The 21301-nt window shown below is 43.4% G+C and overlaps 1 protein-coding gene across 2 annotated transcripts in view; it reads left to right on the top strand.

Moving 5' to 3' along the window:
• LOC138964765 (cytochrome P450 7A1-like) overlaps positions 1-14223 on the top strand; it is a 15045-nt gene extending 822 nt beyond the window's left edge. The window contains exons 1-5 of one of the 2 annotated variants that reach the window (XM_070336808.1): positions 4080-4289; positions 5697-6075; positions 7597-8561; positions 9535-9713; positions 12817-14223. In XM_070336808.1, the coding sequence (XP_070192909.1) occupies positions 5996-6075; positions 7597-8561; positions 9535-9713; positions 12817-13122 (1530 nt within the window). In that variant the 5' untranslated portion in view covers positions 4080-4289; positions 5697-5995 and the 3' untranslated portion in view covers positions 13123-14223. Of the gene's footprint in view, positions 1-4079; positions 4290-5696; positions 6076-7596; positions 8562-9534; positions 9714-12816 lie in introns of those variants that run through there. The other variant, XM_070336807.1, reaches the window with a different exon arrangement.
• Positions 14224-21301: the final 7078 nt, after the last annotated feature.

Raw genomic sequence — 21301 nt, 5'->3', positions numbered from 1 at the left:
AGCTAAGGATGGAAATATCTTTTTAGCGTAGAGTGCTCTGAAGCGTGACGTGACATCGATCTATCTTCCTCCAACCGTGTTCGTGTGCCTTGTCCTACGATACGGGAGGCTATGCTTAGCGCAGTGAGATTATGCTTACATGTGTCTGTAGCCGCTACCTTGACGTCAGTTGCCGCGTCTTCGTCTATGATGTTCATTCTTTTCCAAGTCAACTACCCCCACTTTTTTTTTAACCCCGGCCCGGTAGCGAGTTGGCGGCATTACATCATTCATGTTTGATATTTCCTACTTGTCTTGTTTGATCAGCGACCCGTGGCGACATTAGTCATCAAGGAAGGGGGCACTGTCTTCCATAATCTTAATCACTTGTCAAGCGATAAGACGTCAGACACAAGGCTCGTCTCCTTACAACCGGTTTTCTTTTTGTCTAACTGTTTTATCTTTTCTTACCGGCTTCTCTCTCTCTCTCTCTCTCTCTCTCTCTCTCTCTCTCTCTCTCTCTCTCTCTCTCTCTCTCTCTCTCTCTCTCTCTCTCTCTCTCTCTCTCTCTCTCTCCGTAAGAACTATACCTGCCTTTTTTCTCTTCGTGATCTGGTTTGTTGCACTAGGTCGCTGTTTTAATTGACTGAAGGGTTTGGCATTAGCTTACCTTGAGCTTGTTGCCGCTAGCTTGTCGCGCCCAGCCAACACTTACCAATGTGTTAGCGACTTGTTCAACACTTAAGTCGTTCTAGCCAGGCTGTTTGCCTTGGCTCAGTTGTTAGAGAGAGCAGGTAAACAGTGCACATTTTCAGGGGGGACCCAAAAATGTACCCATCACAGACGGGGGGCGGGCCCCGCAAAAGGGTACCAACGTTGTGACATACAAAAGTCAGCTAGCTAGGGACTCAAACAGCACACGAACGACACTTCGTGTTTGTTTCTGCTTCTTCTCTAAAACGCTTAGTATTACAGCAGTGTTTTGCTGGCCGCTACACGGGTGTTCCTTGACACCTTTGTTTCTGTCTTTCGTCATCAGTGACGACGTCAGCCTCCGCTATGACGTGTTGCAGTTATTGTCAGTTTATTATAGTTTTTAAAGTTGGTTTTCATTATTCTGTAACCAGCGCAGGAACAGTGAACATAATAATAGTCTTGTTGCTTTCTTTACTTTCGGTGATTTATGTTTGCTTAAGTCTTTTATCTTTGACCCATTAGCCTATTTCGCGATCCAGAGCAGCACCTTTCATTTCCATGAACAAAGGAAACTAATTGTCCCATCTTAGTTGTCACTCAGCGCAGAAGCAAAACTTATTGTGAATTTGAGTCTGCACAATGGTTCTGCGGTAAGCTTTCAGCTTTGTCACATTCGTTTTACTCTCTCACGGGCCTGGAAAAAAACCCACAAAAACACATGTGTGCAACTGCAGTTCAGTAGTTAATGTTTTAAAAACTAACCTAACACCAGTTTCCAACTTTTACACCTCTTTTTAAGCACGATATACGCGACATACCAGACAGGGCATGGTCTCCGTTGTTTCGCCCATTCACTGTCATATGCGGCGTGAACCGTCGCAAACCACCTGCCGAGCACCCGTCAAGCGCTTGAGAGGCCGTAAAACCCCGATGATTTAATCCTGTCGTGATCTGACCGTGAAGCGTTATCATAACGGGAGTTTTAACGCTGGCTTTAGCTAAGATTAAAAATACCTCGCCTCCGTAGCAAGCCGAGTTCGGAACGCGGGCGGTATGGGAATAAGGTGGATTTTATGAGCGGTGTAGTTAGTTTCGAACCACGGTAATAATACTATTTTGATGCCTGTAAAGTTTCGACTGAATCTGATTCACTTGAAAGTTTGGGATAGTTGTGATTTTTTTACGAATCTGTTGTTTTGATGGCTTCGTGATTTTGTGTTTTTTTCTGTAAAAGTCATAAACAAGGCTGACTGTGAAAAACTGGAAAGAGAAAAAAGTTAGCAGGTTTTGAGACGATTTTAGTCGGGCGTTAACGTTTTCTCGCTCTCTCTTTCTTTTTTTAACGATTGATAAGGCAAAAAAAATAAAAAATAGTCTGTTTACGGTATCCCGACCGACCCTATTTTTTCGCGCGACCCTAGACTTTTTTGGGGGCATTTGGGAAAAAAAAAGTCTTTGATTTTTGCCAAAATAACTTAAAAATATGGTTTTTTGGAGAAAAAAAAAATCCCGACCTACCGACCCTATTTTTTTTTGGCCTATGTTACCGTAAACAGACTTCTTTTTGGGGGGGCCTAATGACATAGCTATTCTTGATGGATTATTTGTAGTAAGTATGGCTGTCCAAACATGCCACAATCTGCTTGTCACCACATGCACAACGTGCAAGGAAGAGAACGGGAGAAAGAGAGATTATGTCGTCACCTGATGGTGTGGTGTTTTTTTTACATAGAGTCCCCCCGACTTCTGTGGGGAATTGCCTTTAGCATTACAGCCCATCATAGTGACAGGTGATGCAAGCTTGACAGACACGCGGACGCGCGGACAGACGCACTGACAGGCGCAGCATGAGTCATGAGCAAAGGGTTTTGTTTTTGTCCCATTTTCGTCGCGTTGTTTTATATTTATGTATCAGGGGTCGCAGAGAGTGGTCAACACCTTGTACAATTAAAAGAAACCAAATAGTCGCAATGAATAGGACAAAGTGCGCTGTGAATCTGTTACTAATGCGCGCTATTTTCTGATAACAGAATCAAAGTCTCAGTCGCTCTTTCTACTTGCTCAGCATTTAAATATCCAACCGCATTAACAAGAAAAACACAACCGTTACACAAATAGTTTTTCGTTTGTTTTGATCAATACATATATCAAGTAAAATGTCACCCGTCAGATGCATAACTCCCTCACTTCTGTGAGCGAACACACCGGTGGCTGTTTTTATTGATAAATGCACATTTTAAGTGTACAGTATCACCCGGCTGATATCGGATATAGAACACCCTCACCGCCTCGTGTCTTGTCTAGTTGTTTTTAGCGATGAAATGTCACCGTGGAACAAAGCCTCTGAGTTTCCCCGCCAGCCGTGCTAGGGTGGGACAACCTGACTGTTCCGAGTCGATAATTTATTGATCGCCGGCAAACATGTGCTGCGTGTAGCGTTTAAACGTGCGGAACGGTAGTGAGAGAGAAGCAGAAATGAAACTGGAAATAACAGTTTGAGATAGACTGTTTTGTCTATGTTTTGTCTATGTTTTGTTGTTGTTGTTCTTGTTGTTAGCCTTATTTTGTTTCAATCATTACGTCGTTGAAAGTTTAGAAATGTAATCCAGCTTCGCCAGAAAAGCTTTGCCGGCATGGTACCGTAACAGAAGTGATTTAAAGAGAAATCAGGGGTAACGGTTTTCGGTTTAAGTATCTTCATTATAAATTCATATTATAGTTAAGATTTTAGCTTTTCTCGAAGACATCCTGGTGTTTTTTCATAGAGCGTCGCTTTTAAGTCGCAGTAACGATGTTATCGATTCCTTATCAACCTGTCAGATTATGAAGAATTTGTTTATTACATCTTTACCTAAAAACACGTGGCCGGTCAGCAAGTCACGGTATTTTTCTTATTATTGCAACGTGCGTGGTAACAAACTAAATATATCGCTGACGAAATGTTTTGGCAGGTGTGCGGTCGAAACAATTTTAATCAGAAAGCAGACCGCGGTAGCTTGTTTCCGCATTGCAGCATACAAGTAATCTGATTTTTTTTTTAAGAAGTGTATTTCGATTCTGGCAAGCTCTGGCACTATCGCAGAAACGGGGATAGAGTCGCAGACATGAACAATAGGTATTGTTCTTCGCGACGAAGCCAAACACCCACGCGCAATATGTAAACACTGAGCTGTGTGAACACTTTTTTTGAGAGTGTGGTGGCGTGACGTTGTTAAGGTTTACTATTACGGTGTTTGGATTTGAACCTAGTAATGTAGCCCCCCCCCCCCCTCTACAAAACACCCCGGTAGCTTAGCAGTTTCAGCATCACAGTTCCCTTGTTTGTTGTTGATGACGGCGCGTGGCTATGATGACGAAGGTGTTTGATTGATACAGTCACGGTCTTAGACAAATCTTTTTTGAGCGACTCAGTCATCCCAGGGGGGGAAAACCTGGATTTCATCAACTTCTCGCGATCTAAAGATTCATTATCGACCGATCAGGGCGTAGCTTCTTTATAAAATCGCTTGTATCGTCGGAGTATTTCAAAAGCGCGGTCAGCTGTCGAGTGTGATTTAGTACGACGCAGGTGGGGGATGCAGAATTCTATTGGCAAAGATTTCAGCAAAGTTTTGGTAAAGTTCAACAGAGGGTTTTCTGTTTTTGTGTGTATGAGGATTTATCGTTTCATTAATTTCTTAAAGCTTCTTCCTTGTTTAATGAGTTCATTATGTCTTGCAGCTTTACCTTTTGGTTTAAACATAAGTTTATTTTAACAAAGGTTACAATCATGACATGTATACAAAGTTCACAGAAACAGCAACAAGCTAGAAGCTTATAGTGGTGTTCCTGCATGACAGTACAACATAAGGCGGTAACGGCTGAACAATTTGTCTAAATAAACCAAATCTATTAATAACGTAATAAACGTTGCATAATGATTATAAAGAAAGACAGTAAAAGGAAGGAGAGGGGGGGGGGGGGAAGAAGATAAATAAAAGAAGAGGGATGGGTAGGAGTTTTACCTTTTCTTCCTTTTCTTGATCCGTTCCTTTCTTCTTGTTTCTCACATTCTTCTAGTTCTCTCTTCGCCTTCTCTTCTTGTGCTGCGATTGTCAGTCTGCTTATCGTTTCGGCCAGTCTTTGCTGCGTGGGTCAGTCAGCGTAATAGTGGCTAGCTCAGCAAATTTCTTGTCGCGGGCGGCGGCTAGGTTTGTTCTTTGAAAACGAAACCCGCAGTCCACTTGAGTTGTTTCTGCTGACTTGGGTCCAAGCTTAGCAGAGAAAGTTACAGTCAGGTGGTCTGTTAAATGCAATCACCAGGTATGGTCAGTCTGCCCTCAGGTAGGAAACCAAGGTGCAAGGCTAAGGCTAAGGACAGGTGAGCCTAAGAAGGCCGGGTGGGTGTTGCGCATTGACTTGGGTGCATGCAGACTGCATGAGTAAAACGTCTAGGGGAAGTTGACCCAGTGAATGAGTGAACCAGCCCAGACCCCCACGCGGCCAGACTAAAACTTGACATTGTTCGGGGTAGGGCTTAAAGCAGGTCACTTTAGGTTTTGCTTCGGTTCGGACAGGTGGATATTTCTTGTACTTATCACCAGAAGAGAGATCATGTTGGATCGTCTGTGATCTCTGTCTCTGTCTCTGTCTCTGTCTCTCTCTCTCTCTGTCTCTCTCTCTCTCTCTCTCTCTCTCTCTCTCTCTCTCTCTCTCTCTCTCTCTCTCTCTCTCTCGCTCTCTCTCTCTCTCTGATTTTCACCGCCGGCCGGTCTGGAATTACTCGCTGCGTCGACTTATCCTGGAATTCCCGCAATACTGCTGGCGCGCGACCCGGCATAGGCTTATCGGATCATGTATTTATATATGTACTGTAAAAGTTCTTGTTTAACACCTTTTATATGCGACTATCAGCGCTACTGTAAAGCGCCTAGTCTTCTTTCTTTTTGTATAATTTGCAATGATATTCTTTTTGAACCAATTTTATTTTATGTTAAAGCAATGATGTGATTCATGAACGTTCCTTTATGCTTGGTGTGCAGTTGACGTAACACAAACGAGAACTCTTTCCAAGATTCCACGAAGCTAAACTGATATCTCCATTGTCTGCATCGAAGAATATATCCGCGTCAATACACTGCTCAACAATCGTCAAAGACGTTCTGAAGTCTACATTTTAACCTCCTCAACGAATCGAATAACAGGACGTCTGCGACGATATCAACTGAAAGAATTACAAAAGCGAACATTTCTCTGCAGTCCTACTCCCGCTGTGAAAATACCCGTGGGACTAAAGTGACTTTTCTGCTTGTCAACTGATTTTTACTGCAACAAGTTCAAAATGGTGGCTGTATCTGTATACTTAGCTGCCGCTGTCGTGTTCCTCACCATCGCTTACATCAAATTCATCTTCCGCGTAAGGTAAGAATCTCAGCATTTTTTTCAATGTTAGATTATTTTACTGCATTTTATGATGAATATTTCTGTAGAACAAGCCTTTTCTTGCATTTTTACCACTGTAAATATACGATCACAGTCTACATGATAATGATATTGCATTTATATTAATCTTGTGTTTTGTTTGTATCTTGTTTCTTTTAGTTTGTCGTTTGTGTGCGTACATTATTAAAACCAGTCGTTCTATTAAAAAAAAAGTCTACCTGTTTAAAATGTAGATGGTTTTAAAAAGGTCACTAAAGTATAAAGATGATATCTCTGGATAAAACATAAGAAAAAGATGTGAACACTTAACTAGAATAGAAATATTTTATCTTCAGATAAAAACAAATCAAGAGTAGAATGCAGTGAATGCGCCGTTTCGCCTCAGTCTTGCTATATGGGGAAAGAAGCCAGCTAGTTAACAAAAGAAACGACTTTGCATCTGCCGTCTATGTTACCATGTGTGCGTCAGAGATATCGCCTTTGTCGGTTTAAACGGATGGAAGGGAAAAAATGCAACCACCACGACATAACGAAAACACGATTAATTTGCGAGACGTATTCAGCTAATGAATTGTTAATGATTGGCATTGTCTATAGAATAATATAATGACGTTTCCCACGAACGATTTAGACTGTACTGTTTTAAAAATTCAGCATAATGACGTTTACGCCTTCGACTTTCAAAGACGTCATAAGAGAGGGACGGGGGGTGGGTGGGGAGGGGGGGTGGTTGGGTGAGGGGGTGAGATAGAGAGAGAGAGGCCTGTGATAAGAGTTTCAACTGCGGAACCAAAAACTGCAAACCTGTTTGATGTTGTCGAAAAACAACGCAGGATGTATTAGATTTAGTACCTCCAAAAATGTAACTGGCCTCTAAACCATTTTGCATTACTTTGCACGAAGCTCGCTTACACAAACTTTATTTACAAAAAGATATACATGATCATTTAGTAAGTTTAAAAAAGTGTGTGTGTGTGTGTAATCTACATACTGCCTAATGTTTTTGCTACCCGTACCAAGAACGTTGAGATACGCGAAACACGCCAATGCAAATGCGGGTAGTTGTGCTTGCTGGGCACAATAGCAAAATGAGAATGAAGAAAAGAAAAGCCAACAGTGAAGGCATGTCGTGTTTTTAAAACAGCAAAGTTCCGAATTAATTGAATAGTTTGCATATAGATTGCTCTGTGACTGACATTTGGTGACACCCTTTGCAGTGTTTACAGTTTTCTAATTATATTCCCTGGAATAAAGTTTGTTGGTGATGTCTCCCTTTTCCGTGATGATAGTAATTATGACCAAGGCATAGACAACTAAACAAATCGTATGTTTGGTCAACCCAAAATGCTACGAAGAAGAACATTTGTTCTGTGTCCTTTTTAGCAAATAATGTATAGATTTTTAAATATTTAGATTAAAAAAACCATATTCTCTTCACTTTTCTTATCCGAAGCTCAACCTCCTATTAAAGAAGAACCTTTTTCGTTTGTCTTTTCTTAGGCGGGAAGGCGAACCTCCATTAGTCCCCGGTCATCTACTGTGGGGCAATGGCGCCGAGTTTGCCCAGCATGCAGTGCGTTTCCTGCACAAGTCCCAGAAAGCCCTGGGCGACATCTTCACCATCCGGCTCCTCAACCAGCACCTGACCATGGTTATGGACCCCCACTGCTTCGAGCAGTTCTCCAAGGAGAAGAACTTCGACTTCGACCCCATCCAGAAGCAGGTCAACAACAACGTCTTCAGCTTCGAACTCAAAGAGGCCCGCAAGATGATATCGGAGGCGGGCAAGAAGGTCAACGGCAAGTACCTCAGCATAGGGCTGGAGAGCTTCGCTGAGAACCTCAAGAAGGCTTTCAAGAAACTGCATGAAGACGACGCCAAGGACGGTGACATGAACGGCAACCACGCCGAGAAAGGCGGTGAGCAGTGGTCCAAGGACGGGCTCCGCACCTTCAGCGCCAAGACCATCTTCAACGCCCTCTTCTACACCATCTTCGGCAGGGCCCCCGGCGGCGTGGAGGAGAAGGCGGTGCAGACCTTCACCCCGGAGACCTTCCACGAGAACTTCGATGTCTTCCACAAGTTCTTCAACTTCCTGTGGCTGGGGCTCCCCGCCAACCTCTTCCCCAAGGCCTGCGACGCCCTCAAAGTCCTGTGCATGCAGCCCAAAGCCCACGACATGATGAGCCGCGAGGGCGTGTCTGACTACATCAAATTCTCCACCAACTACATGCTGATGAACGAGCAGAGCATGGAAGACATCGTGGGCCACAACCTGGTCTTCCTGCACGTCAACTACAACACCTTCCGCGTCAACTACTGGTGCCTCTACCACCTGCTCGAGCACAAGCACGTGCGTACAGCTCTGGTGCAGGAACTTCAGGAGGCTATGGAGCAGAACCAAATCGAGGGCGAGAACAAAGTGGGATTCACCATCGAGGATTTCGACAAACTGCCCAACCTTGGTGAGTAGTAGCGCTTTGGTAAAAACAGTGTTTGATTATAAAGTGAGAATAACAAAACATGCTTATAATCAGAAATGAATACGAATAGCGGGTTAAGAGATAACAGTTAGTTTGTCTGTCTGTTTGTTTGTATGTCCGTCTGTCTGTACGCTAAAGTTTAGTCCCCGGCTCGGTATCACCTCTGGGTGAAATTTGTATTAATCTGTCTTGTTCCCATGCAATGAAGCTAGAACTTTCTTCTATATTTTCAACCCTGTTGCGAATTCTAAAATAGAAAGAAAGGTTTCAGTCAGCAAGCCCACGTAACAGGTTTCCAACAAATTTCGAGCGAGAGTAGCAGTAGAACTCTTATCTGAAAACTCTAATCTACACAAAACTTGTCTGCGACCCAGCTTTCGACGCTCACTTTTTCTGAAAGCTTTCTCGATATTGCCAGCTTATTAACCGCTAAACTCAACAGACATGGTTTTGAACAAGGAGTAAGAGAAGACTAACAAGCTCAATCGAGCCTCGTTGTGGTGCGTGATATGATCTAGCGTCGGCTTCCATGCCCGCGGTTGGCCCGTGACGTCACCGCGAGTCTAGACGGAGTCTAAATTTATTAATGTAGACAAGCCTTAAAAATACACTTGATGGAGTCCCAAGACTTGCTTTTACTTTGGCATCGTTTTCAGCTACTGATAAGTAAGGAAAATGATGCAATAGTGATACAACGCCCTCCCCTTCCCAACACACACACACACACACACACACACACACACACACACACACACACACGCACATTTCTCTCTCTCTCTCTTTCTCTCTCTCTCCCCTCTCTCTCTCTCCTCTCTCTCTCTCTCTCTCTCTCTCTCTCTCTCTCTCTCTCTCTCTCTCTCTCTCTCTCTCTCTCTACTTCCTCCTCTCGTTCACTCTCCCACCTCAGAAAAGAACCCAGACCTTAACCTCTTTGCTTCTGTTTGTTTCTCTACAGATTCTTTCCTGAAGGAAACTCTACGCATGGCCAGCGGTGTGTTCATGGTGCGCAAGGTCATTGACGACACAGACTTTACCATGCCCAACGGCCAGACCTACACCGTCAGGAAAGGCGACCGTGTTGCCATGTACCCACCAGCCCACCACATGGACGCTGAAATCTTTGAGGACCCTGAGGTAAGCATCCTTTTACAGTTCTGCGTCTTTGCATTACACGTGTGTGTGTGTGTGTGTGTGTGTGCGTGTGTGTGTGTGTGTGTGTGTGTGTGTGTGTGTGTGTGTGTGTGTGTGTTTCTGTCCATCCGTGTGTGCGTTGAAACTTGAAGAGAACAAAAATAGGCATGACGGTTTCCTAAGCTAAAATAAAAGGACAAATGAAGAACAGATAAATCGGGGGAAATGTTGACATAAGACCAGGAAGGAGAAGAAGCAATGTCTTTTTGTCGGTTCTTCCGCATTGTGCATGTGGGCTGCATGTTTTCCCTTGTCTCAAAATTGGGATTGCAAAATTTCTCCTGTTGGGGCTAGACGGCAAACAAGGCAAAACAAAAACCGCTGTGAAAGCGCTGCCACTAAGCCCTCTAAGTACAATTGTAACACAGACAATGCAAACACACACACACGAGAGGAGGAGGAGGAGGAAGACCAAAGCCCACCACCATCAGCAACCAGAAATGATTGACCCGAAAACCAAACAATCCAAGCCCCGAAAACCCTTTTAGCAAGCATGCGCCAATCGATACAGACCTGGCCCTAACATAGCGAGGAAACTGGGAAGCGATCCTCAACCCTACCCCGCCCCAACCCAGCCCCTGTCTCAGTCCGATCTCTTCCGGGATCCCGATCGAAAAGGGGCTGCCCCTAATAGCTACCAAAAGAGGCTGAGGACATCCCCATAAGGAACAGCGAACAGGTTCCCTACAGGACAAGCAGGTCTGAAGGTTTGTGTGCACACGAGGAGTAAACTTGTTCAGTGTCCACAAGAGGTCCAGCCCGACCGCAATGTCCATATAGTGTCCACAGCCGGACACAGCCGATGCTTTGTATAGCCAAAGGCGGAACCCCTGGGCAGGCCGTTTTGTGTTGTCTTTTGGCGGGCGAGGTGGCTGAGCCGGACCTGCCCTTGCCTAGCTGTTGCTGAACTGATGATCTCGTTTACTTTATTTGCATTGTTTGATCATTGCGGATAGATTTTGAAGTATACACGCGCCAAAGGGAAAACAAAACAAATACAAAACCTCTTTTTGTGTCTTCTACGTGGCACACAAAAAGAAGCTCTTACCTCTTATAAGCATTACTTTTGTGCATTTCAAAAGCTGAGGATTAATTGGCTATTCTGTTTGACTAGCTGAAATTTAGGGATTCCCCTAGACAAAATCAAGCCGTTTTTGAAATTGTTTCCTCCTTGGCAATTATGCACTATGTGGCAATCGTCGCGATATAACCTTCGTGGTTGAAAACGACGTTAAACACCAAATAAAGAAAAGAAAGAACTATGTGGCAAGAAACGCAAAACGCTAAAGCAACGAAGAAATAGAGAAAAAGAGGTCCCTAAAAGCAGACGTTGCTAAAGGGTCCTCATCGAGGCCTTCTTAATCGTCGGCGACCACTACTAATAGACAGCCCATTGATTCAGCCCCGGCCCTACGGAAATGTTAGGAGGGCCCTGGCCACGGCTGACGGCTGTGCAAAGCGAGCAGAAATCGAAAGATTTTTTTTATTTCTTCTCTCTTTTACCTGCGGTCTACAAGATGTATTTGGAAAGGGAGGAAAGGGGAAGACCTATGGCATGGTTGCGGCAGGTAGGAGGAGGAACAGGAGAAGGGATGGAGATTGGGGGGGGGGGGGGTAAAGGGGGGAGGAGGGGGAGAAAGATGAGTGAGTGATTGGGAAGGACACAGCAGAGCACGATCAGGAAACCACAAGAGGAAATGTGTCAGTGGGAAGGATAAAGCTCCCGGGGGAACAAATAACATTGCAAGATGAAAGGAAGCTAGAGGAAGAAAAGTTGTCGGAGGGAGGGAGAGATGAGTAATAAGAAGGAAAGAGGGAACAGGAGAACACGGAAACTACTGCAGTGATGTGGCAAAATTCACACTTTTAGATTAGATCAAATCATACACTTTTACCTGAGGCAGAAATAAAACATCGGCCTAGTTTCAACTCTGCTGAAGTCGCGTATCTGTTGCTTGCCCTTGCTTGGAAACAGCCTCGCTAGAAAAATACAGAGGAAAAAGAGAGGCCCACACAGAAGCAATATCTCTCTCTCTCTCTCTCTCTCTCTCTCTCTCTCTCTCTCTCTCTCTCTCTCTCTCTCTCTCTCTCTCTCTCTCTCTCTCTCTTTATGTCAATGTCCTCTGCCTGGCCCAGTTTCCACTAGCTCCCCTCAACGGTCGTTGCCTCTGCACGGGCCTTGCAGTGCGCTAGTCCACATGCACGTAGAGACACTCTAGAACAACAACGGAAACGCGAACAAAAAGGAATGAGGAAGAGAAGGACCACTTCCTAGTTGGGGTCAAAAATGCGCCTAAAACTGGACAGTAAACTCCCCTCCCCGTGAAAGTATCAACACTCAAAAATAACCTTAAGTATCCCTGCCCAGATTCGCCCCCAACGGCTTCCTTTCGTAAGATCAACACGAAGATGGTTCCTTCACGTTGTATCAACGGTGCCCGGTGTCCATAGCCTTAACTGACCCTTCTGTAGCTACGGACTGCACGATCTGTGGGTAGGCGGGACACTGTGTACAGAGGTGCTAGTGGCAACAGTACAAAATCAACTTTTTTTCTGTCGTCCCAAGCGCGGGCTGAGACCTGGACAGAAACTCCCTCACCTTTCATCGATTTTTTTCTCCTCCTCTCGCGAATCGTTTTCTTTGTGTGTTTTCTTTTCTCCCGGCGTTGTTATTGCTGCACGCTTTTGTCTTTCTTGACTTACTTTCTTTTCTTGTCCTTTTCCATTTCCGATGCGAGAAATGTGATGCCTGTGTTTGTGCTGCTTTCGACAAGTCTGAAGCTGACTCTGTAATCACTGCGACGGATTGAATGACTGCGATGTCTTTTTCTGAAGACCTTGTGTGTCATTAGCCTGATAAACGCTGCTATTTTTGTTCTCTTCTCAGTTTCATGTGTGACGTATATATCAGTAGATGTAAAGTTGAACGCTGGCAATTTACGTGTCAAAAATTCTAACCATCCCGAAGTTTATCCTTTTTAGCATTTTGTGATTAGTTGTACAGGAATCAAGTTACTAATGAGATTTTCTCTGTTGTGTTTTGCAGACTTTCAAATACGACCGGTTCGTTGACACCAAGTTTTACAAGTACGGCCAAGAGCTGAAGACTCCCCTCATCGGCTTCGGGTCCCTGTGTCCTGGCAAGCGCATGTCCATGCTGCAGATCAAGTGGTTCCTCGTCAACGTTCTCAACTCTTTCTCCATGGAGTTGGAAGCTGGTGAGAAGACGGAATTCAACACGCAGTACTACGGCCACGAAATCCTTCCTCCGGTGAACGACGTCCAGATCCATTACGCTCTCAGGCCTGACGCTCCAGAACTTGAGTTCGTGCCCCGACGCTACTCGTCTTAAGACCCCAGCGACTTCGGTACTGCTCCCCTACTGCGTCACCAGTTGCAGTCCTTTGAAAACAACGCTGGCTTGCAGGATCGCTGGATGGAAAGAGACTTCTCTTCCTTGATTTCGACGCGGCGTCCCTTTTTCATCGACGATGCTGAAGACTTTGTCCTTCGTGGGCAGAACTGGCTACCTACGTTGATGATGTTAAGCTCGTCACGTGAAGAGGGTTAACCAATCCATTGCATCGTCATTTGGGAATGTACCAATCACAGCCTTGCTTTCAGTTCCCTTACCGGCTTCCGGTTCCAGAACAAAGACCTGGTCAACAGAGAACAGACACTAGTTCTCAAAGACTGCTTGTTCAAGTATTTTGGAAACACAAAAAAACAAACATTTTCCATCGTACTTGGGACTTGCTTCCTTCCAAGAGAATTAGCAAGACAGAGATGTCTTGAATAAGACACGTCCAGTCACCAACCGAAAGAAAAGCTGGACATGAACACTAAGAGGGCAACTGAAAAACAATGCCATCGTTTGTATCGGTGCGTCTGCTATATATCCCTCAAAGCTGAAAAATGAACAGTTCATCTGTACGTGTATACGTCAGACAGTACTTACTGCATCCATTCTCTCCATTTATCTCTGTTTGTTTGTTTTTTTGTATTTTTTTCTGTTTTTTTTTCTTTCTTCATTTATCGCCATTACGGGTACACGTGCAAATATTGGCAGAGACTACAGCTTGTGATGAACTCTGCTAAGGGAGTCGGCGCGCATGCGCAGAAACAGTAATCAAAGTTGACTTGAATGAGATGAGCCTCTTTTGTGACGAGAGACGTCACGGGTGTTTTTACATTGCACAGACATTTTAGACGTCTCGCTCGCATGTGCAGTCATGTTTGCTTGAGCAGTCGTACAGCGGGGCTGTTTCTTGTTAAAGTAAGAATTGTCTTGCAAGGTTCTCTGCGTGTGTGTTTGTCTTTCTATCGGTCTGTCTGTCCATCTGTTTCTGTATCTGTCTCTCTTGGTCTCTCTGTCTCTCGTTCTCTCTCCCTCCCACTCTCTCTCTCTCTCCCCTCCCCCTCTCTCTGCATCCCCCCTACCCCCCCCTCTCTCTGCCCCCCCCACCCCCTCTCTCTCTCTCTCTCTCTCTCTCTCTCTCTCTCTCTCTCTCTCTCTCTCTCTCTCTCTCTCTCTCTCATATATTGTTCAAGAAAAAATCGTTTATATTTTGCATACCAGTTGAAATTGTTATGTTGAACTGTGAATAACACGTAGTCCCTATTGTACTTAATCTTTCAACCTCCTTTCATTGTCACCATCACTCACGCCTGCCCCCCCCCCCCCCCTCCCCCGACATTCATAAGCATCTGCGGGACATCTGTACCCCCCCCCCCCCCTCCGGATCCTCGCTCGGCTGTCTGAATAGAAATGTTCAGTTTCACATAGCCCGCATTTACTTGTTTATACGACATCCCCGTATACACCTGTTCATACGACATCTTGTTATTTATTATCGTTTTGGTCATTTGAACGCCCTCCCCCCCCCCCCCCCTCCCGAGTCCTCCCTGCTCCCCCATACCCTCTTCCCCCTCCCATGTATCACTACTAATGTTTATACCACTGTGTGCTCCAGCCATTGTGATAGTCTACGGCGGTCTTTGTGAACCTTGTAGAATTACTTAAAAATAATTATATTGTGGCCAAGAGGTCGCAATTGTGTCATGTTTTTATGATATGCCAGTTACCCTAGCGTTGTGTTTAGGTCTTTATCGGACAGTTTTCATGTATTTATGATTTTGTTGTTGTGTTGACATGTGGCTGATCTATAGTTGACACAAAAATGCCAGGTTTATATACATTTTGTTTTCTTTATTTAACCAGTACTTAATACTGTTTTATTGTGTTTTAAGCGTTCTTTTCTTTGCTTAGTATTTTGAAAGAAATGTGTTTGTTTTTATATAGTTTCTTTATTTTATTTATCTGTGGGATGTTTTTTCCCCATTATATTTCTGTTATTATGATATTTTGGTTTTATTTGTCTGTATTTATTTTATGGAGCTACTACAGTTACTGAAGTATACTTAACTTTTGTTTTACTTTTTTTGTTTAAGTTAACCTTGTGTTATCGTAAGTTTAATGCAATGTTATATTTCAAAATGGCCTCTCCTTTTGGTCAGTAAACAACATGCTATGTTCGTGAAGTGTTATAAATTTATACAACTTGTTGTAATATAATTCGCCATCAAGTTTTGTTTTGTACACTTTTTTGTTTTTCTCCTAAAGCCAAGTGAACAGTGTGGTTGTGCTGAACATGTGATACTGATAATGTGAGAGGAAGAGAGAGAGAGGGAGAGAAAGAGAGAGAGAGAGAGAGAGAGAGAGAGAGAGAGAGAGAGAGAGAGAGAGAGAGAGAGAGAGAGAGAGAGAGAGAGAGTAGATGATGTGCGTCTTAATTTATTAGTCATAATCAGACTGTTCGTGACTGCGAAACACCTAATTTATTTCGTATGTAGAATGTTATTTATCTTCTTACATGAATATTATATTAAAAAACATTGGTGCTGAATAAAATGAAAATAACTATGAAAAATTGAACTGATTGTTGTTCCCCATTTTGGCGTGAGAGAGAAAGAGAGAGAGAGAGAGAGAGAGAGAGAGAGAGAAGAGAGAGAGAGAGAGAGATAAAGAGAGAGAGAGATTGTGTGTGTGTGTGTGTGTGTGTGTGTGTGTGTGTGTGTGTGTGTGTGTGTGTGTGTGTGTGTGTGTGTGTGTGTGTGTGTGTGTGTGTGTGTGTGTGTGTGTGTGTGTCTTAAAACAATGATCATAACATCAATGAAAACTGGATACAACTGACACAGACACAAGAACAGAATCACCGACACAAAGATTTCACACACGCATGCAAGCGAGCGCAGACACGCATGCACGCTCACAGACTAGAACGCACACACACACACACAGACACAGACACACTATTTCGAGATTTTGTCTTTGCGTTTAAACGCTAGATAGAAAGAATGTCGGGAACTGATAGCAACTCTCACACACATTTTGGCTATAATAACAAATATTAATGAAAAAGTCACACACAAACTTCTGAAAACGTTTTTGTATTCAGTAAAAGTTGGCTTGTCATTCGGTTCTTCATTATTCGGAACTTTTTTGTTCGCTTCTATCGAATACATTCCAGTGACAAATCCAGGTACAACGTCTCTTAATTTTCCCGGGTCGCTTCTACCTGAAACGGAGTATGGTTGCCTAAATGGGAGGGAATACACGGTCATACAGGTGATACACAAAATCGTACAAAAACACGAGTGTACGAGGGAGTTTCAGCCAATGAACGCAGAAGAAGAAGAATGTACTGTCTTTTTACATTTAGTCAAAACTTGACTAAATGTTTTAACGTAGAGGGGGTCCTGATTTGGCCTAAATGGTCCGCTGGACCCATTAAGCAACAGATAACTAACTAACTAACTAACTTTAACGTAGCGGGGGGAATCGAGACGAGGGTCGTGGTGTATGTGTGTCTCTCTGTGTGTGTGTGTGTGTGTGTGTGTGTGTAGAGCGATTCAGAGAAAACTACTGGACCGATCTTCATAAAACTGGACATGAGAGATCCTGAGTATGGTACCTCCAGACGTGTTGTCCATTTTTTTTTTTATAAATGTCTTTGATGACGTCATATCCGGCTTTTCGTGAAAGTTGAGGCGGCACTGTCACGCTCTCATTTTTCAACCAAATTGGTTGAAATTTTGGTCAAGTAATCTTCGACGAAGCTCGGACTTTGGTATTGCATTTCAGTTTGGAGGCTTCAAATTTAATTAATGAGTTTGCTCATTAAAGTTGTCATCAAAATCGATTTTTCGCAAACAGATTTAAAATTCCGGAACCCCCCCCCTGGCCATCCAATGTACCTCTCAGAGAAAAAAAATGTGGACTTTGGACCCCTGCCTTCAGTTGGAACCACCCCCCTCCCCCCCCTCAAACGAACTTGGTCCGGCCCTGATGATTGTAGCTAAAAGTCATGTGTATCTTTGTGCCAAATATCATGCATTTCTGATGTATGATGTCGCTGTAAAACCGTTTCCTAGAAATCCAGTATGGCGGCTGTTTCCATAGCAACGGCGATCTGTGTCCATTCATATTTACAAATGTTTCATTCATTGTTATACCAACTCCCTTGCAGACCAAACTATACGGCAGTCGACAGGAGTTGGAGAAAACGACAACATTTATCACCAGTGCTGGACTGATTGTGTAACCTCTGCGAACGCCAAGAAGAAGAAGATTCATTGTTATAAGTCACTTCAATAACTACCAAGAAAACTAGTTTATTCCATGTATTCTCCAAGTTTAATTTTTGTGCCACACATCGCCTTGAGGTAAGGTACGGTTATATCATATAATTATGTGAAGTAACCCTCATGGGAATTCGGGTTGATTTCTCCCTGGGGAAAGCGAGCTGCCGCACAGTGCAGCGCTTCACTTTTTACATTTAGTCAAGTTATGACTAAATGTTTTAACATCGAGGGGGGAATCGAGACGAGGGTCGTGGTGTATGTGTGTGTGTATGTGTGTGTGTATGTGTGTGTGTGTGTGTGTGTGTGTGTGTGTGTGTGTGTGTGTGCGTGCGTGTAGAGCGATTCAGACCAAACTACTGGACCGATCTTTATGAAATTTGACATGAAAGTTTCTGGGTATGATATCCCCATACGTTTTTTTCTTTTTTTTTTATATATGTCTTTGATGACGTCATATCCGGCTTTTCGTGAAAGTTGAGGCGGCACTGTCACGCCCTCATTTTTCAACCAAATTGGTTGACATTTTGGTCAAGTATTGTTCGACGAAGCCCGGACTTCGGTATTGCATTTCAGCGTGGTGGCTTAAAAATTAATTAATGACTTTGGTCATTAAAAATCCGAAAATTGTAAAAAAAATATTTCTTTTATAAAACGATCCAAATTTACGTTCATCTTATTCTCCATCATTTGCTGATTCCAAAAACATATAAATATGTTATATTTGGATTAAAAAGAAGCTCTGAAAATTAAATATATAAAAATTATTATCAAAATTAAATTGTCGAAATCAATTTAAAAACACTTTCACCTTATTCCTTGTCGGTTCCTGATTCCAAAAACATATAGATATGATATGTTTGGATTAAAAACACGCTCACAAAGTTAAAACGAAGAGAGGTACAGAAAAGCGTGCTATCCTTCTCAGCGCAACTACTACCCCGCTCTTCTTGTCAGTTTCACTGCCTTTGCCGTGAGCGGTGGACTGACGATGTTACGAGTATACGGTCTTGCTGCGTTGCATTGCGTTTAGTTTCATTCTGTGAGTTCGACAGCTACTTGACTAAATGTTGTATTTTCGCCTTACGCGACTTGTTTTTCCTGCATGAGAGAATACAGTTTTCTAAACCATTAGACTTTTGCTCGTAACTTCGGGCCTGTGTCGTGTTCATGCACGCGTGCACAAGGGGGGGGGGGGGGTGTTCAGACACCGAGGAGAGCCTGCACAAAGTTGACTCTGGGAAATAAGTCTTTCGCCAAACCCGGGATTCGAAACCGCGCCGATAGCGACAAACTGGTTATGGCCATGTCGGTACATTTGCCGAAGAAAATAAACCAAAACAAGACGTACGTAGAACACGTTTAAGACTGTTAACTTCCAAAAAACATGACCCTCAAAATTGAAGTACGGGAAACCGATAGATTCATTAATCAATAAATGAATCAATTTCTGGTGTGGGGAAAAACTGAACGTGTTCGCGCCCTGTTAATTTTCCCACGTTTGATATTCAGGTAGTTGGGAAACATAATTGAGTGGCGGTTCATGGGAGGCTTTTAAGATGAAACTTGTCTCCGCGTTTCTTCACAAAACGGCTTACGTTCCCATGGTTCTGGAGACATTGCTGTCATTACTGATGCATGAAGATGTACAGCGCTGCACGTGCATATTCCGACTACTGCACGCACTGTCACCGGAGCCGGACAAAAGAGAAACCTTTTTGTCAGATTTACTAAACAGTCTGATGGCACAAGAGGTTTTTTTTGCGAAGCCTTATCTTGTCCGAAATATCTTACAGCCATTGTTATATGGGAGAAATTGCCTGAAAAGGGTCTTAGAAACAAAGGGACGTAATCGCTCTGAAGATGAACGACCGCAACAATAAGGTATCGTTACGCGGGACCAGTCTCCTGGCACCTGACACAATCAGAAGCATTGAAAGGAACCAACGACGTTCATCCTCAAAACAAGGAGCAAGCCAAGCTTGAGTGGTTACTTTGTTTTTGTCCGTCCTTTTCTGCTTTGTTTGAGACATCGGCACCCAAAGCACAGGCCAGCCTACCGGTCAGCGAAGTATGACGACAATTGAAATGGCCATAGTGGACAAGCATGCGGGCACACATTTGACCATTTTTGCACTCTGCTACGGAAACAAGACAGATAATTGGACAAAACAGAATAAAAGCCGTTGTAAAAAGTTGTCTGTGAGAGTACCTTCTATTTTCCCCATTTGGTTTCTTTCTTTTGTCGTTATTTATGCGAGTTGTATTGTGCGTCGATGCAAGGTTTTAGGTTTGCACCCGGATTCCCAATGGCTCTTGTTCTGAGCGGAGAGCTGAGTGGTCCCGCGATTACTCTTTGATTTGAAGAAACGGACATCATGCATGAATTTCCGACTTTGTTTTATCTGCATCGGCGAAGGTATCCTTATATTCTGTGTTGAAAACGACTGCTCAGTCAGAGTAATATTACCGCGGCCTGTGTTTTTTTAAAAACGTTGTGAATGCATGATTTTTGCAAATTTAGGGAAGCACAGAGTTTTATGAGTAGTTTGAAAACGCGTTAATTATTCCATATGACCTGCCTCTTTGTCTCTGTTAGCTGAGGAGGTGATTATTCTGGATAATCCATCACAACCATATGGATAATCCATCACAACCGAGTCTCGATCTCACCTGGCATTGGTCATTGATTTGAACTCAGAGTACAATTGAATAATTTATAGAGGTCATCTGTATATTTATCGTTAACTCGGGGACTTCTTTCTTCAGCAAACCGATTGAGATATTCTGCGGTATAAAAGTCGAACTCACGTTTAGCTAACGATCTACATACATTTTAACATTGAAGAAATAAAGAAAACAACAAAGAATACACATAATCTGCTGGGGTGAAAAGAGCTGAGTGAAGAGTATGAGTTGGCCGAAGCGGTGAGAGAGAGAGAGAGAGAGAGAGAGAGAGAGAGAGAGAGAGAGAGAGAGAGAGAGAGACAGAGACAGAGACAGAGAGAGAGCGAGCGATAGAGACAGACAGTGATTCAAGGCGTACAACTCTAGTACTCTTCATAGGCAACCGCTTAGATCCATCCCGACAACAAAATCCTGATTCAAAATCCAGAGCGACGAAATAAGAATTAAACTAAAACAGTATGCTTACAGTTTTGTTCATTTGCTATCGCTTTTAGAGCATTGATTGCTAAATCTGATTCAACAGAACAAGGCTGTCCCATTTGTCGTCTGCTGCAGATCTGTCGTCTGCTGCAGATTTGTCGTTTGCTACAGAATTACCGGCTACTGATCAAGTTGACCAGCAACATGGAAATTGCCACTTACAAAGTTGGAGATACGGTTAAAATAAAAGGTGGTAAAGAAGGTCGAATCTTGCGTGTGTTAATTTTCAATTTTTAAAGGCACAGTAAGCCTCCCGTAAACCATCACAGATACGGTCAGGCTTTTACACACAGTACAAACACCCTTTCATTTAAACACTCACCGATTGAGAACATCCTAGGTGCCCTCCGTAAAGAGCGAACAATTTTCAAAGAATTTATTTTTGCGTGGTTTATCTTACCCCTGAGCCATCGTGAACCCGTGTGATCCAGTTTCCCTTTTTCACACTGTAGTCGTCAGTTAGTCATTTGAATGCGACTCGATGTGAGCTTATCTACAATAGCACGTTGTTATGCACGAAACAAACAGCTATGGTTCACAAGAACTCTAGCGATGGCTTTTGACTGTTGAGAGGAACGGCGATATGCATAAACCGTCGTCTGCTACGACCCTTGCGTGACCCTGCTTCCGGGCTTTTCTTTTTTCAAACTTTCACCTCTTCGAATTGTACTGATCTTGTCTTGATGAAAAAAGAATTCTTTTATGATTAAAGAATGTTGTGT

This window comes from Littorina saxatilis, linkage group LG4, assembly GCF_037325665.1.
Source record: "Littorina saxatilis isolate snail1 linkage group LG4, US_GU_Lsax_2.0, whole genome shotgun sequence".
Taxonomy (NCBI): Eukaryota; Metazoa; Mollusca; class Gastropoda; order Littorinimorpha; family Littorinidae; genus Littorina; species Littorina saxatilis.
This window is presented reverse-complemented; position numbering and strand designations above follow the sequence as displayed.